Source organism: Odontomachus brunneus, unplaced genomic scaffold (assembly GCF_010583005.1).
Source record: "Odontomachus brunneus isolate Ranch 3 - 2012 unplaced genomic scaffold, Obru_v1 Obru_scaffold_013, whole genome shotgun sequence".
NCBI classification, from domain to species: Eukaryota; Metazoa; Arthropoda; class Insecta; order Hymenoptera; family Formicidae; genus Odontomachus; species Odontomachus brunneus.
In genome coordinates this window covers 2,320,595-2,335,031 of record NW_022639463.1, presented here as the reverse complement: position 1 = coordinate 2,335,031, position 14,437 = coordinate 2,320,595, and the positions used below count along the sequence as shown (strand labels likewise).

General features: G+C 37.1%; 1 protein-coding gene across 3 annotated transcripts in view; it reads right to left on the bottom strand.

Annotated features, from left to right (window-relative positions):
- The window catches only part of LOC116841085 (cholecystokinin receptor-like), a 63,743-nt gene that overhangs the window by 38,837 nt on the left and 10,469 nt on the right, over positions 1 to 14,437 (bottom strand). For all 3 annotated transcript variants that reach the window (XM_032808612.1, XM_032808611.1, XM_032808613.1), the window contains exon 2: positions 3,363 to 4,206. In XM_032808612.1, the coding sequence (XP_032664503.1) occupies positions 3,363 to 3,728 (366 nt within the window). In that variant the 5' untranslated portion in view covers positions 3,729 to 4,206. The remainder of the gene's footprint in view (positions 1 to 3,362; positions 4,207 to 14,437) is intronic.

The window sequence follows — 14,437 nt, the reverse complement described above, 5'->3', positions numbered from 1 at the left end:
ATGTGCAATTTTTTTTAAAGATTTGATACTATCTTGAAAAGTTCTAGAGCTCTATGCAAGAATTTTAAATAGATCCGGTCATTAAATACAAAAAAACAGACTTTCAAAAAAAGGTGCGCTAAGTTCTCGCAGCGCACCTAATCAAAAAAACTATTTAAATTAACTATTTCTTTAGAGTTCCGGTTTGTTTTACAATAGTTCTAGAGTTCTATATCATATATAACAATAGTTTTAAAGAAATAGTTGATTTTACTGATTAAGTGCGCTTCGAGAACTTAGCGCACCTTTTTTCAATAGTTCCGGTCATTAAATACAAAAAAATAGACTTTTAAAAAAAGGTGCGCTAAGTTCTCGCAGCGCACCTAATCAAAAAAACTATTTAAATTAACTATTTCTTTAGAGTTCCGGTTTGTTTTACAATAGTTCTAGAGTTCTATATCATATATAACAATAGTTTTAAAGAAATAGTTGATTTTACTGATTAAGTGCGCTTCGAGAACTTAGCGCACCTTTTTTCAATAGTTCCGGTCATTAAATACAAAAAAACAGACTTTCAAAAAAAGTCTTACAGACTTGGTGTGCCAAGTCTTGTATATCGAGCAATGCTCCTATTTATTTTGCACGTACTTTCATTGCGTAAAAGCATTTGTAATTCTGTATAACCAATGCAACGTAAACTTTGCAGAAAAATGTCAGTATTCTGTCGGTAAAGTTTTTAGCTTCAGCATTCCCTTAAAGAGTTGAGTAAAATTGAAAATTTTGTGTAAAATTATACTTCAAGTGAGACACACCTGTGTCATGACGTAGATAGCACATGTTAAGAAATTTTTATATGTTCTCTAAAGTAAGATAATTTAGTAGTGTCACGTATATCAGCAGTTACTTGCAATTATAATAACTTGAAGCGCTGCCACTTTGCTCAATAAAAAAGCGTGCAGCCGCGGTTTTACGACCGAGCGCGCGCGCGCACACATATACACGAGTTTCAAGAAAAGATAAGCGCTCTTATCTCGCTTGCTCCGAAGATTTTCCCCAAAGAGAAACGATACTCACGTAGCGAACGATTGATGGACCAGCTGCCATTTAAACGTACCGCGCGGGATCCTTTTGGCGGTCTGCTTCATCGCGGCCGATCGCTCGCCACTGAACTCACGTAGGGGTTCACGAAAAAGATTTTCGACTTCCGACATTCGCGAACGTGAGCGGCATTTCTCTTCGTTTCGGCGGAATGATGACAATGCACGCGTGACGAATCGCCCCAGCAGCCGGTGCAACCGAGAAAAAGTGCTCTCGGCAGTCCCTCTCGGCGCACGAAATATGCAAAAATGGTTTGGCAAACAGATACGCTCACACACACGCAGGATACCGCGGTCCACGGCCGCTCCTCTCACGCCCGTCACTCACCTTATCACCCCTCGTCTTTATTTATTAACCCCGAGCCCGCGAGTCACCGGACATTTTTGTCTACGCGGAAAATACCTGCATGGGACGGTCGTAAATGTCGCAAGAAATATTACACTGGCCACTGGCAATGTTATATTTCAGCTTCGTATCTGATCTGAAAGACCGGCTGAGTCTACGGACGCAATGGTTGTGTATGATTTTGTGCATGATGATGTATTTTAAATAATGCATTAATACACACGGATCGGTTGCGATATCATTACTTTATATTATATATTGCTTTATATTTTATATTGGAAATGAATAACCAATTCAATGGGGAGTGCGAATTTTCGTTGGCGACTCCGACTTTATGCTCCTCGTATTCTTTTACAGCGCGGCTTTTACTGGACAAGATACGCAAAATAGGGTTCATTTAACCAACTGAGCGGTGAGAACAGTGAAATACCACAGCCCGAGAAAACCGGTGTTGTCACGATCGATTCTTGATAAAAGGAAAAGAAGCAAGCTGAAGAGTTCGATGGCGCCGTCAAACTACTTCTACGCGCGCGTGTTGTTTCACATTATCGTCTCGATAGGAATGGGATACAATGCTATCCTCTTTGCTTTCTGTTTGTCACTTTATGTTCACGAAGAGGCACGAGATAACGGAAGAGAGAGACTCATGGAGACGAATATCGGCCGGCAAGAATTTCAATTTCGTCCAAATACGATTATATTCAAAGCTCCGGTGGATTCAATTAAGATCGATTACAACGGGTGATTGTGATGCGACCAGCTATGGTCAACGTTTCGGTCATATCACCGAGCATGTTACCACCAAATACCATTACGCTGCGAGCATGACTCGTTTGCAAAATCAACAAGGCAATTCCAAATCTATCGGCTAGTCCCGCGGGGCAGACGATCCCATCGTCGCTTGCATGGTGATTGTCACAACGCGAATTTTTAAATGCTGATGGCACTCGCAGACTCGCGCAATAACTTGCTCGTCGTGCTTACATTAAACTCTGTTGAGTAATCCGAGTCGAAATGTTGCTTCAGTCTTTTTGTTTCAGTCTGAAACTTCAACTCGCTCAAGAGTCTTAATTCGCTTTAAGCTTGTAAAACATTCACCCTGATTCACCCTGATTTTAAGCTATGGTATTTTCATTACCGCAAAATCTTCGCTTTCAAGAGATATTTCACTCAATAAAATTTGCAGTTTCCGTTTAAAGAAATTCTACGGAAAATTGGAGAATTTTAAAAAATTAGAAATACACTGAGAGAAAAATGTATATTTGGAACTATAATGGCATAATAAAAAGATTATAGTTAGGAATATTATTTTTATAGTAAATGTCACCATAATGTTTACAATATAAGCATAGTATAATTGACCCATGTAAAACTTTTATCAAGAATTATAATTATTTGAAATAAAAAGTATAGTAAGGTAGCAAATATTGAAAGGTAAGAGAAATTAACTATTTTATATAGTCAATACAATTGGAATATTTGGCAAATATAAGTACATGTAACTATATTCCTAAAGTGTGCTTTACTATATAGAGTAATAAATCTGTGTTCATTTTACTATATCTTCATGTTTAGATGAACTATAAATATATGTTTAAGGCCAAAACGAACTATAAAATATAGTGAGATTATAGTTATTTAAATTATTTTTTTCTCTCAGTGTAGGGAAATTTTATATTAAATTCAGGAGATTTGTAAGAATTCAGGGAATCGTACAGAAATTTTTAAAAATTTGACCGAAAGAAATAAAAAAAAAATTGTACAGAGAAAGTTAGAGAATTTTAAAGAAATTTTAAACGGAATTTTAAAGTTAAACAATTTTTAAGAAATTTAAAGAAATTCCACAGAATTTCAAATTTCGCAATTCGAGGACGCACGCGGTTTCGTTACGATATCCTGCCGCTAGTTTCCGATATTGGAGCGCGCAAACAGGGACTTACCAAGTTCAGCAGATACACGTTCGTTACGGTGCGCATCTTCCTATTCCTCGCCAGGGTGATGAGTACCAGGGAATTGCCCACGATGGAGAGGAAGAAGATTATACCATAGAGCGGTATGATAAGAGTCTTCATGAGGCGGTCCTGGCTCGACTGTTGGCCGATCGGCAAGGTAACGTTCGCGATGCTGGAAGTGACGGTAGTAAACCGAGGCAGACCGGTAACGATCGGCGAGTAGCCATCGGTCTCTAAAGCACCGAAATACTCCGTGGAAACCAGGTTATCGGACAGGTTGCGCCCTTGAATCGACATTTTCTTGTCACCCGTGCACTTCGATCTCTCATCCCCCTTATCGATCCATGCGCTCATATCGATACGAGGATATCCTGGCCCGGGCGTTACATCGTGTCGAGATATCGCCTTCGCGGACTTATTTCTTTATTATTGTCACGGATTCTACCACGGCTCTATTTTATCACGCACACACGCGCACGTGCACACACGTAGAATTCATGAGCGTGTACATTTCGTTCATTGTTCGTGAATTTTCTAACGTCCTCGCGATCGAGAACCGTCCGCATTCAAGTCAGCGATTTCTCCTCTGAAACATATCCACACAAAACGATGATCTGTTTGAATCAATTATTCCGCCACGTGATCAATTAACGCGCTATTTTTCTGCGCGTTAACGAGGATATCGCGCGGAGCGTTGGCTAGCGGTTGTAAACATTGAAATAAACTAAAAAACCGATAAATAAACCGATTTCCTCGAGCGAGTGCCGCGTCCACTGTGTGATTGCAATTTTGCCCGATCATCCGAAACGTGCGATGACATCTCTCAAATGTTCTGCAAATAGAAGGAAACATACAAATTAGTAAGTTGCGCACACACGAGAAACCTGCGGGAGGACACAATCCTGCGAGTAACGCGATGTAATTAACGGACAATGTAAATATGCATACGCGTCCGGATATGTAATTCCGCTTGAGTTGCACTTTCAAACTCCAATGATTCATACGTAACGCGAACAGTAGAATTCTCACATTGCTTGAAGCTTGTTGAACTCGTCTAGTTTTCGATCAGACTAGAAACAGATACAGACTTCTCGTGCAGAACACAAACTTGAGAGAAATTAATTAAAGTCCATCCTTATATAAATATGATTACTTTCTCGCAATCTATGACTGTTATTGCAAACTACTTATGGTCAGTTATATCTATGACTGCTTACTGGATTTGCGAGTTAATCGTATTATCCGCTTTGGTAGTTTTTAGTCGCGTCGGGTTACTCTGACTGTTGCAGAGTTGGTGCGCAAATGGTCCAGATACGTTACAAATATCACAACTAATTGGCCTCAGGACCTTCCTATATCCCTCCTCTCTCTTCGCGCTGCACTTTTATGGTACTTTTGTACCTAACAGTGGCAGGCAGTGAACGGTATAATCGTTCTCGTATAATAAAAAAGCTTTTCGCGTTTATCCAGTCTTTGAGCTCTTTCAGTCTTGTCGCTTCTCTCTTGCATCTTCCCAGCGCTCCTTCGCTCCACTTCTGACGCTACATAAGAAATATGGTGCTTATCTGGGTAAGTCTTTCTTCTCACTTTCGCAATTTTCCGGCGTATTACCGATAATGCCGGTCGGTGAAGCGCATTCGCGGCGGGGAAGGAGGACCATCACGACAATTGCGACACGTGTGTTCCATTATACCGACTATCGAAATTTGTCAATATCAAGGCAAAAATCCCGAGGCAGCTTTCCAGCGGCTTCCGGGCGAGTCCAGGAAGCGCGCTGTTTCGAGCGGATCTAAAGTTCGTAGAGTGGCTTCCGAAAGATTTGAGCTTGAACCGCTGGCAGATCCGCCCACCGTAATGGCTAAATCCAGCCAGTAGACCGATTTTCTAACTTTATACCGACGATATTGCTAGCATGATGCTAGCAGCTTTTCTATCATGTATTACACTTGCACAACGATAATATGACGATAACAACACTTTCGTTAAAAGTTTCAAAGGCCGCTGTCTATATCTATTGACAATTGTTGACAACGTTCATCGATAATAAGAATAAAATTTCCAATAGTAAATCGATAAACGATGCTGCTCGTTTATGAACAACGTCGCTAATCAGACATCTTGAGACATCTTTGAGACATCTATTGAAACATATTGTACGTGACGATAACGTATCGACAACACTTTCGAAAGACGATCCTCTAAGATTATATAAATCAGTCAAGCAAGAATTTGCGAAAGAGTTTGTTTCATATATTTGTGTAATTTTTTAGTGTGATTTAACGTCTTCAATTTTAGCTTCTTTTTTTGCTTTAACCTTCATAAAAAATGCTATTTTTCATAGTTTATCATCTAATACAGATCAATGGGAATGTATTGAAAGTAAACGGTTATTACTTCGCAACAAACAGGCCGAATGGAATGAAAAAAACGTCTGTAGAGTACGTTTGTAGAGGAAACTTGTCAATTTTATTATCATATATATAAAAAAGGAATATAGTAATTTAATAATTGAAATATACATTATGGAAAAAAGGACAAAAATTTGGTTGCATTAATTAATATATGTTTTCAAAGTGTTGTCTATCGCAATTGACACAAAACTGTAATCGTTTTCGAAAACTTTGAAATACACTATCTAACATAGATATAGGAATGCTGCGAGTGCATTTTCGAATACTATCTATCAGCTCTGCGGTGTTTTAAGGTATGACGTAACATTTATCTTTAATATAACTCCAAAGAAAAAATCACACGGATTCAAATCGGGTGAGTAAGGAGACCATTCCAGACTTCCATGAGCAAATTTTCTTACTCACCCGATTTAAATCTGTGTAATTTTTTTCTTTGGGATTACCTTAAAAATAAATGTTACGCCGTACAACCTCAAAACACCGCAAAGTTGGTAGACAGTATTCAAAAATGCATTCGCAGCATTCCTATATCTATGTTAAATAATGTATTTCAAAGTTTTCGAAAACGATTACAGTTCTGTGCTAATTGCGATGAACAACACTTTGAAAACATAATTCATACACGCAAGCAAATTTTTGTCCTTTTTTTCATAATGTATATTTCAATTATTAAATTACTATATTCCTTTTTTATATATATGACAATAAAATTGACAGATTTCCTCTACAAAATGGCGTTTTACTCATTTCATTCGGTCTATTTGTTGCGAAGTAATAACCGTTTACTTTCTATATCTATGTTAAATAATGTATTTCAAAGTTTTCGAAAACGATTACGGTTCTGTGCTGATTGCGATGAACAACACTTTGAAAACATAATTCATACACGCAAGAAAATTTTTGTCCTTCCTTTTATAATGTATATTTCAATTATTAAATTACTATATTCCTTTTTTATATATAAGGTAATAAAATTGACAAGTTTCCTCTACAAAATGGCGTCTTACTCATTTCATTCGGTCTATTTGTTACGAAGTAATAACCGTTTACTTTCTATATCTATGTTAAATAATGTATTTCAAAGTTTTCGAAAACGATTACAGTTCTGTGCTAATTGCAATGAACAACACTTTGAAAACATAATTCATACACGCAAGCAAATTTTTGTCCTTCCTTTTATAATGTTTATTTCAATTATTAAATTACTATATTCCTTTTTTATATATAAGGTAATAAAATTGACAAGTTTCCTCTACAAAATGGCGTTTTACTCATTTCATTCGGTCTATTTGTTGCGAAGTAATAACCGTTTACTTTCAACACATTCCCATTGGTCACCTGTATCATTCATAATTATGACAGATGTTAACGACAAACGTCGTACTCTACCGGCAGTTGTCAGAAGGTGTGTATATTGTACTTACATACAGGTCAGTATGACGGATTATTTATGCGTTTCACTGGCAAGCGCGCGTAGTCAGTCTCAGTAGACCTTGGCTGAGTATTCGTACTTGGAACGTAAATTTTAAAGCGCTCAAATGAGCGCTTCGCCAAGATCTACTGAGATCGCACACAATTACACACGCTTGCGAAACAGATAGGCAATCCATCATGTATGTGAGAACATACAGTCGCGGAATAAAGTTAAATAAGTGACTGATTCCACTTTCTCCGTTGCAGTTACATGCAAGTCAATAAGACGTGTACACGGAGAAAAATAATTTGCTGGCTCAGCAAATTTTCTGCTGGTCTAGCAAAATCTTTTCGTTGTTATATGGACAAAAATATTTGCTGAGAGTACTAATCACTATTTGCTGGACGTAATTTGCTGAATCTACAAATTATTTTGCTATAAGAACCATAATGGATTTATATAAGCAGATGCAGTTTTGCTCCAATAACAAATAAATTTTTTAAGGATACATTATTTTGCATCAATAGCAAATTAACGTGATTCTTAGGACAAATACACTCAACAAATTTTTTCTATCCTGCTAACGAAACTACTTTTGTTCTTACAATGAATAATTTGTAAAATGAATTATGTCAACTGAATTTTTTTGATGTCATTACAAATATGCAGTAGCAACGACGATTTTGCTAAAAGAGCAAAATTATTTTTCTTTGTGTAACATATTCGTTTGGCTGGCAAACAACCGTAGATGTACGCGACCTCAGGTCTTGGCAGAATGTTCTGTTGCGCGCTTTTGCTCCTACGAAATTTATTATGTTCTGATGTACTCAGAAACTGAATCGCATGAAGAGTTGAAATCAGTCAACCTTATTGTCCGCGACTGTACAGAATAGCAGCCTAGAGTCAACGAAGCTTTTACGATTTTTCCTCGTCCTGCCTCTTGAATCTACGTTTCAATACGGCTCACTTCTTCCGATCAATTTCCTGGTTATACACCGACGAGAAAATTCGGTCGGATCCTTAATTATTCTCAAGCCACTTGGCGATAGATGTATCGCAGTGTTCGACGATGTGAGAAATTCTTCCGCCACGTCGCACTTCGCGAATATCACGTTCGGCGGCGTACAACCGCGACGGATCACAGAAATTAAAAGACAAATTCCCTATGTCCTGCGGCTGATCAGCATTCCGTTCATGGGAAGTCGGCCCGATTTTCCTTTTACGTCCATTTCACTTACAAATTACAAATATGCACGACCGCGCAACGTGACGCGTATAACTGATTCGTCAGTCATAGTTATCGCGGTGATACGCTCTCTCGAGTATCAATCATAGCTCCAGTCGATACGCCACGAACAATACGGTGTGTTTTACCAGCGCTCGGCAAATCGCGAAGTCACTGCGGGAAGCATCGCGATTCAATCTCGAAATATGCAACGAAACAAAAATATGTGCGTAATACTCGAGCCGATTCCGTGAAGTCCCGAGCACGATTCAATATGCGTTATAGTCCCTAGAAATTTGAAATTCCTTAACTGAATACATTTCTCTTTTCTGTGTAAAAGCATATATGACATATATACGATGCAGTTGAATAACAACGTATTTCTACATTGGCATCGTTCCTTTTTAAAATTTCATTATTTTATCGATGCGTCAGTGGCCGAATTGGGAAAGGCGTCCCGCCCGGATAGTGGAAAGGTTCCAGGTTCGAGTCGTGGCTGAGGTAGTATCTTTCGCGGAATTTAAAATAATTAATAAAAAGGAATCAATTACTCGAGGGTATCGGGTTTGAGAATAAAAAATTCGCGTTAATACTGGGATATAGGTTCGGTCTAAGTGTGGAAGGTTGATTCGCTACGCACGATTGCCGAAAGAAAATTTCGGACATACGTCTGACACGCTGGACAACTTTATTCTCCCACGATAAACTTTAATATTACACGTTTGTAATATTAACCCATTAAGGCCCAAGAGAAAACCGCTAAGTATAGGCTTTCAAAAATCATCTAAATTAGGGCAAAACGTCGAAATTTGTTAAAAAATTAAAAAAAATATTGGTGTTGGATTTCAAAATTTAAGATGGCGGACCAATATGTAGGCCCGAAAATTTGAAATTTTGACCTATTTGAGTGAAAATCTGTATAGAGGGGTTTGGGGTTTGCTGAGTATGAATATGCACTTATTTTTTCAAAATTCGTAATGGCGGATCCAATATGGCCACCCAAAAATAATTTGACATAGTTTTGTTATTTGGCAAAAAATCCAACCAAATTATAAGTTATCTTCCGAAGGTGTTTGTTTTGGTGCAAAACTTCAATCATACTTTAGTAGACTGTAGAAGAAAAATGATTTTTTTAATTTTAAACTTAAAAATCATTTTTTAATTTTATTGAAATGATTTTTTTAATTTTAACTTTAAAAATCAACATGGCGGTCAAAAATTTTTTATTTTGATTTATTTCAATGAAAGTACGTTTTGAATAACTTTGAAAAAATAAGTGCATATTCATACTCAGCTAACCCAAAACTCCCCCTATACGGATTTTCACTCAAATAGGTCAAAATTTTAAATTTTCGGGCCGATATATTGGTCCGCTATCTTGAATTTTTAAATCCAACACAATTTTTTTTTCATCTTTTAACAAATTTCGACGTTTTGCCCTAATTTAGATGGTTTTTGAAAGCCTATCCTTAGCGGTTTTCTCTTGGGCCTTAACGGGTTAAGGTAACATTACTACATCCGTGTTCGCTCTTCATTATCCTTAGAATCTTTGTTAGTTATTTGAATAATATAAAGGAGCTTCATATATAATTTAGTTCTTTATTTTATTTTATTTAATCTTTAAACTTTTATCTCTAAGTCACATTGGAACTGTGCATGCGTCGTTTTGAATACTTAAAATACATGATGTTGTACTTAGATACAAGCCAGTACGACAGGCCTATGTGTTTCACTGGCAGGCTCGCGTTGGCGTGCGCCGTTTCAATAGGGCTTGGCAAAATGCTCACCTGGAACGTAGTAAACTTCGTAGGAACGAAAGCAAAAGAGCATTCCGCCAAGGTCTACTCGCCAGCCAAACGAACGAGCAACCCGTCGTACTGACTTGTATGTGAGTGCACACGGAGAACACGGAGAAAGCTATTATACTTGTCACATTTCCTATAATTAGAAAAGAAATTTATGTGCGTTCAAGTTACTTATATCGTCAATGCTGCAACGCCAGTAACTCAGCAATTGCTCTGTGCCTGCAGCAAACTACATAATTAATTGTCTTGTATTATTAAAACTAGATTGACACAATCATACTTATGTATGAACCAATCATTTTTCCCGTTTGTGACATTATTTTTGAATTATCTTTTCAATAATACATTATTTGATAATAATACGTCATCATGTTTACTGATCTCTTACTTTAAAGTGTAAGAACTTTCGACCCAGACTCTTTGAATTAATGTCAAACTTTTTGAATCATTTTGAGATAAAAATTAATCACCTTTGAGATCCACATAGAGATGTAATTTTTTTCAAAATTTTTACACGTTATTTTTGAAACATAGACCCCTTAATTATGCATGCATACCCGATAGGCTCGTAAAGTGCTCGTAACGAGTGAGTTGTCGCGTGACAATGGCATCACATATGAATTCGTTCGAGGTTTATACATGTTTTTAGCGGTCGATTTACCAGCGATGTTTATCATACACAACAACGAAATATTTTAAATGATTTATGACGTTCACTCACTTGCACGCTCCATAACGGCTGTTCGCGATGATTCGCGGTTATACGCCGTAAATTCCAACAATATTTAAACCTTACAACGCGAATTTCTGCGAACAATCACACTAACGTCGAATTAAATTGCTTTATTTATTCGTTATGTTTTGGATTACCATAATTATTTTGCGAAATTTTATCAAAACAATTAATCAACAATCATCCCGCATTATTCATTTGTAGGTTTTGTAATCGTAAGTAGTAAACTCTGCCCGAAATCTAATATTCGCAGCAACGTGTATGACGTGCATGAATTATTCCGCGTATTTTCCGCGTATTTTCAGTGTTCCCCGAGTAAGGATAATTTTTTCTTGCATATGCATAACAAAGCCAGTTGTGGCATCAAAAAGCTCTGTGATGACTAAACCTCACATTGTAACATATGGATACCTAAAAATATAGCTGCCAGTAGGCAAATATTTAGCTGTGAATCAGATGCAGCAAAAGCAAAAGTTTTGATTGCAGCAGCAGTGAAATATTTTATTTTCACACAGAATAAATTTTGTAATAAAAATTATTATAGGATTTTGTAACTGAAAAGTTCAACATTTTCTACAATAATTCATCATAACTTAATTTTGTATTTATTACTTATATTTTTAGAATTATAATGCATTATTAAAAAACTTGTTATTAAAACTTGTTACTTTGTTTCTGGTGAAATCTGCTGTATATATAAATAGATAGATCTTACTCTGACGGTCTCTATCTCTGGACTACTAAAAACAGTAAAATTCAAATTCACTTATGTGAAAAAGAGAAATATTATATTATAATAACCTCTCCCCGTTCGTGCAAGATTGTCTTTAGCATGCAGGCGATTTACGGGCACACACGAGCAGCTCCCTAATTGGAGGATAAGGTGCGCAGAGCCCGGGAATATTCGCGAAGGTTGATAAATTTTCGTCTTGAATGCTCGACTGGGGTTAACCGAAATTCCGAGGGGTCTGGGGTGCCGTTCTGCGTTAAAGTGTTAACGCGCTCAGTACCTGAGACAGTTTTCACAATTGCTGCCGAGCACGGGGGCGCCCCACGTTTGCCATTTATATACTTCAACACCTCGCCGGGAGCAGCGCGAAACGAGAATGAATTTCTGAACCGTTGGTATACCGAGGGCCGAGATAACGTATACTTGACGTATACTTAGACGCATGTACATATGCTCATTTGTACGAGATATATTGCTATACGCCGGGGCCAGCGTCGGGGACGGTAAATGGCAAGGCGTAAGGCGAATATACGGCGACAATTTCAATCGAGTTTATAATTTCACGCGCGAGGATACACTGGATGTCAAGTGCACACGTGTGCGAGTACAGATTAGCCTGAGAAAAATAAATAGCTCGGCTGGAGAAATTAATAGACGAAAGTTGAAATTTGTTGAAAAATGTGGACAAAATTTTATGATCGCAATAGTTTCTACTCGTTAAGAGGATTAAGAAAAAATATAATGCCTGGGATCGGAAATGTGTGTCATAGTCAAAGTTGGACCGGAAGTTCAAAAATATTAAAAATTAATTTTTTTAATTTTGCGCTGAAAATGACTTAAATACAAATTAAACTGATTTTAGTCATAATATGTTGAGTCATAATATGATTGTTAAAATGCATTCGAGTAGTTATCGTTCCAAAAGCACATGTGACATTGAAAGCAACGCGCTTCTGGAACTCCGAAACTACTCGATAATACAGTTTGATAATCGTATTATGACATCTAGAGTTAATTTAGTTCAAGTCATTTCCAGTCCAAAATAAAAAAATTAATTTTTTGGGTTTTTGAACTTCTGGTTCAATTTTGACAATGACAAACATATTTCCGTCCTTACACGTAGAAAAATAATTTTGCTCTTTTAGCAAAACCGTTGCTATTGCATATTCGTAGTGACATCAAAAAAATTTAGTTGACATAACTAATTTTACAAATTATTCGTTATCAGAGCAGAAGTAGTTTCATTGCCAGGATAGAAAAAATTTGTTGAGTGTATTTGTCCTAAGAATCATATTAATTTGCTATTGATGCAAAATAATCTATCCATCTAAATTTATTTGCTATTGGAACAAAATTGCAACTGCTTATATAAATCCATCATGGTTCTTATAACAAAATAATTTGTAGATTCAGCAAATTATATCTAACAAATAGTGATTAGTACTCTTAGCAAATCTTTTTGCTGCTCATATAATAACGAAAAAAGATTTTGCTAGACCAGCAGAAAATTTATTTTTCTCTCTCCTTGTAATTATTATATTTTTTAATTACCTTAACGAGTAGAAACTATTGCAATAATAAAATTTTGTCTATATTTTTTAACGAATTGCAGCAAGATCTTTCGTAACATTGTGCTCGCGTTGAGCTTCCCTGTCAATTTTACGCGGTTTATTTGCTCGACATACGCTCCACGAGCGTGCTCTTCTTTGAGCCGGTCGGATGTTGAAAGCTACACGGAAATATCCACGAAATTCTGATGAATTTGTGGGAAAACGGCACGGCAGAAATGCAGCGGCTGCACGGATACGTTCGTGCGATGCGACTGCATAGCTACGGGCAGTAAACATATCGTTGCGGACACACGTCTCATTTTGTCTGCCGAGTCGGGGAAGATAGACACCGAAGACATAAACATTGTAGACATGTTAGTTTACTAATGCAACGTCGCGATGAATATTCGAAGGTACCTCCCGTCATTTATGCACGCGCGCGCCTCGAACCTTCAGGTGAATCGTCCGGATGGGTCAGAAGTTTTGTCCGCGGGAGATACATAATGTGTTGCGTACTGCGGTCGTCATAAAATCATGACAGAAATGTCAAGTGAACTGTCGATATTCGAGCATGCCAGAAAAGGGAATGTGTGAAACACTTTATATAGTCCCTCTCAATCTTCCGTAACTCAGTTCCTTCACTCCACCTCCGTTACTCTTTCGGATATACACACGTGTGAACTCCTCCTGTTTATTTCAACCTCTTGACAACTTGAGCCTTTCTACGTGTACCTAGGTGTTTTCGAACAGTATTACCGTAAATATTGCAGCGCGAGAGATATGATGAAAGGCAATATTTTTGCATGCTCATGTGAACTTGTACGAACTGGTGTATCAACTTTGCGTATAAACTTTATATGCACAGACGAACTTATCGCCTTATTTATCAACCTAAACTTCACATGTAAATTTGGATTTATTTTCATTTAACTCTAGAAACCTAAATATGAGAAAAATTTAACCCGATCAACTTTTCAAACTTTATTAAAAACGTGTGTTTCGGGTTTTTCGTTCTTTTCGTTGTTTTTTCAGTTTTATTAAATCGCGGAAATATTAATAAATTCATATTCCTCGATGTTTTCTACACCAATTAAAAGAAAAAAGGATTGAATTTCGAGGATTTTTTCGGATATTATGAGCAAATAAAAATGTGCTAGGTGAAATTTACTCATATTTAGAATTTATGTAACTTTTT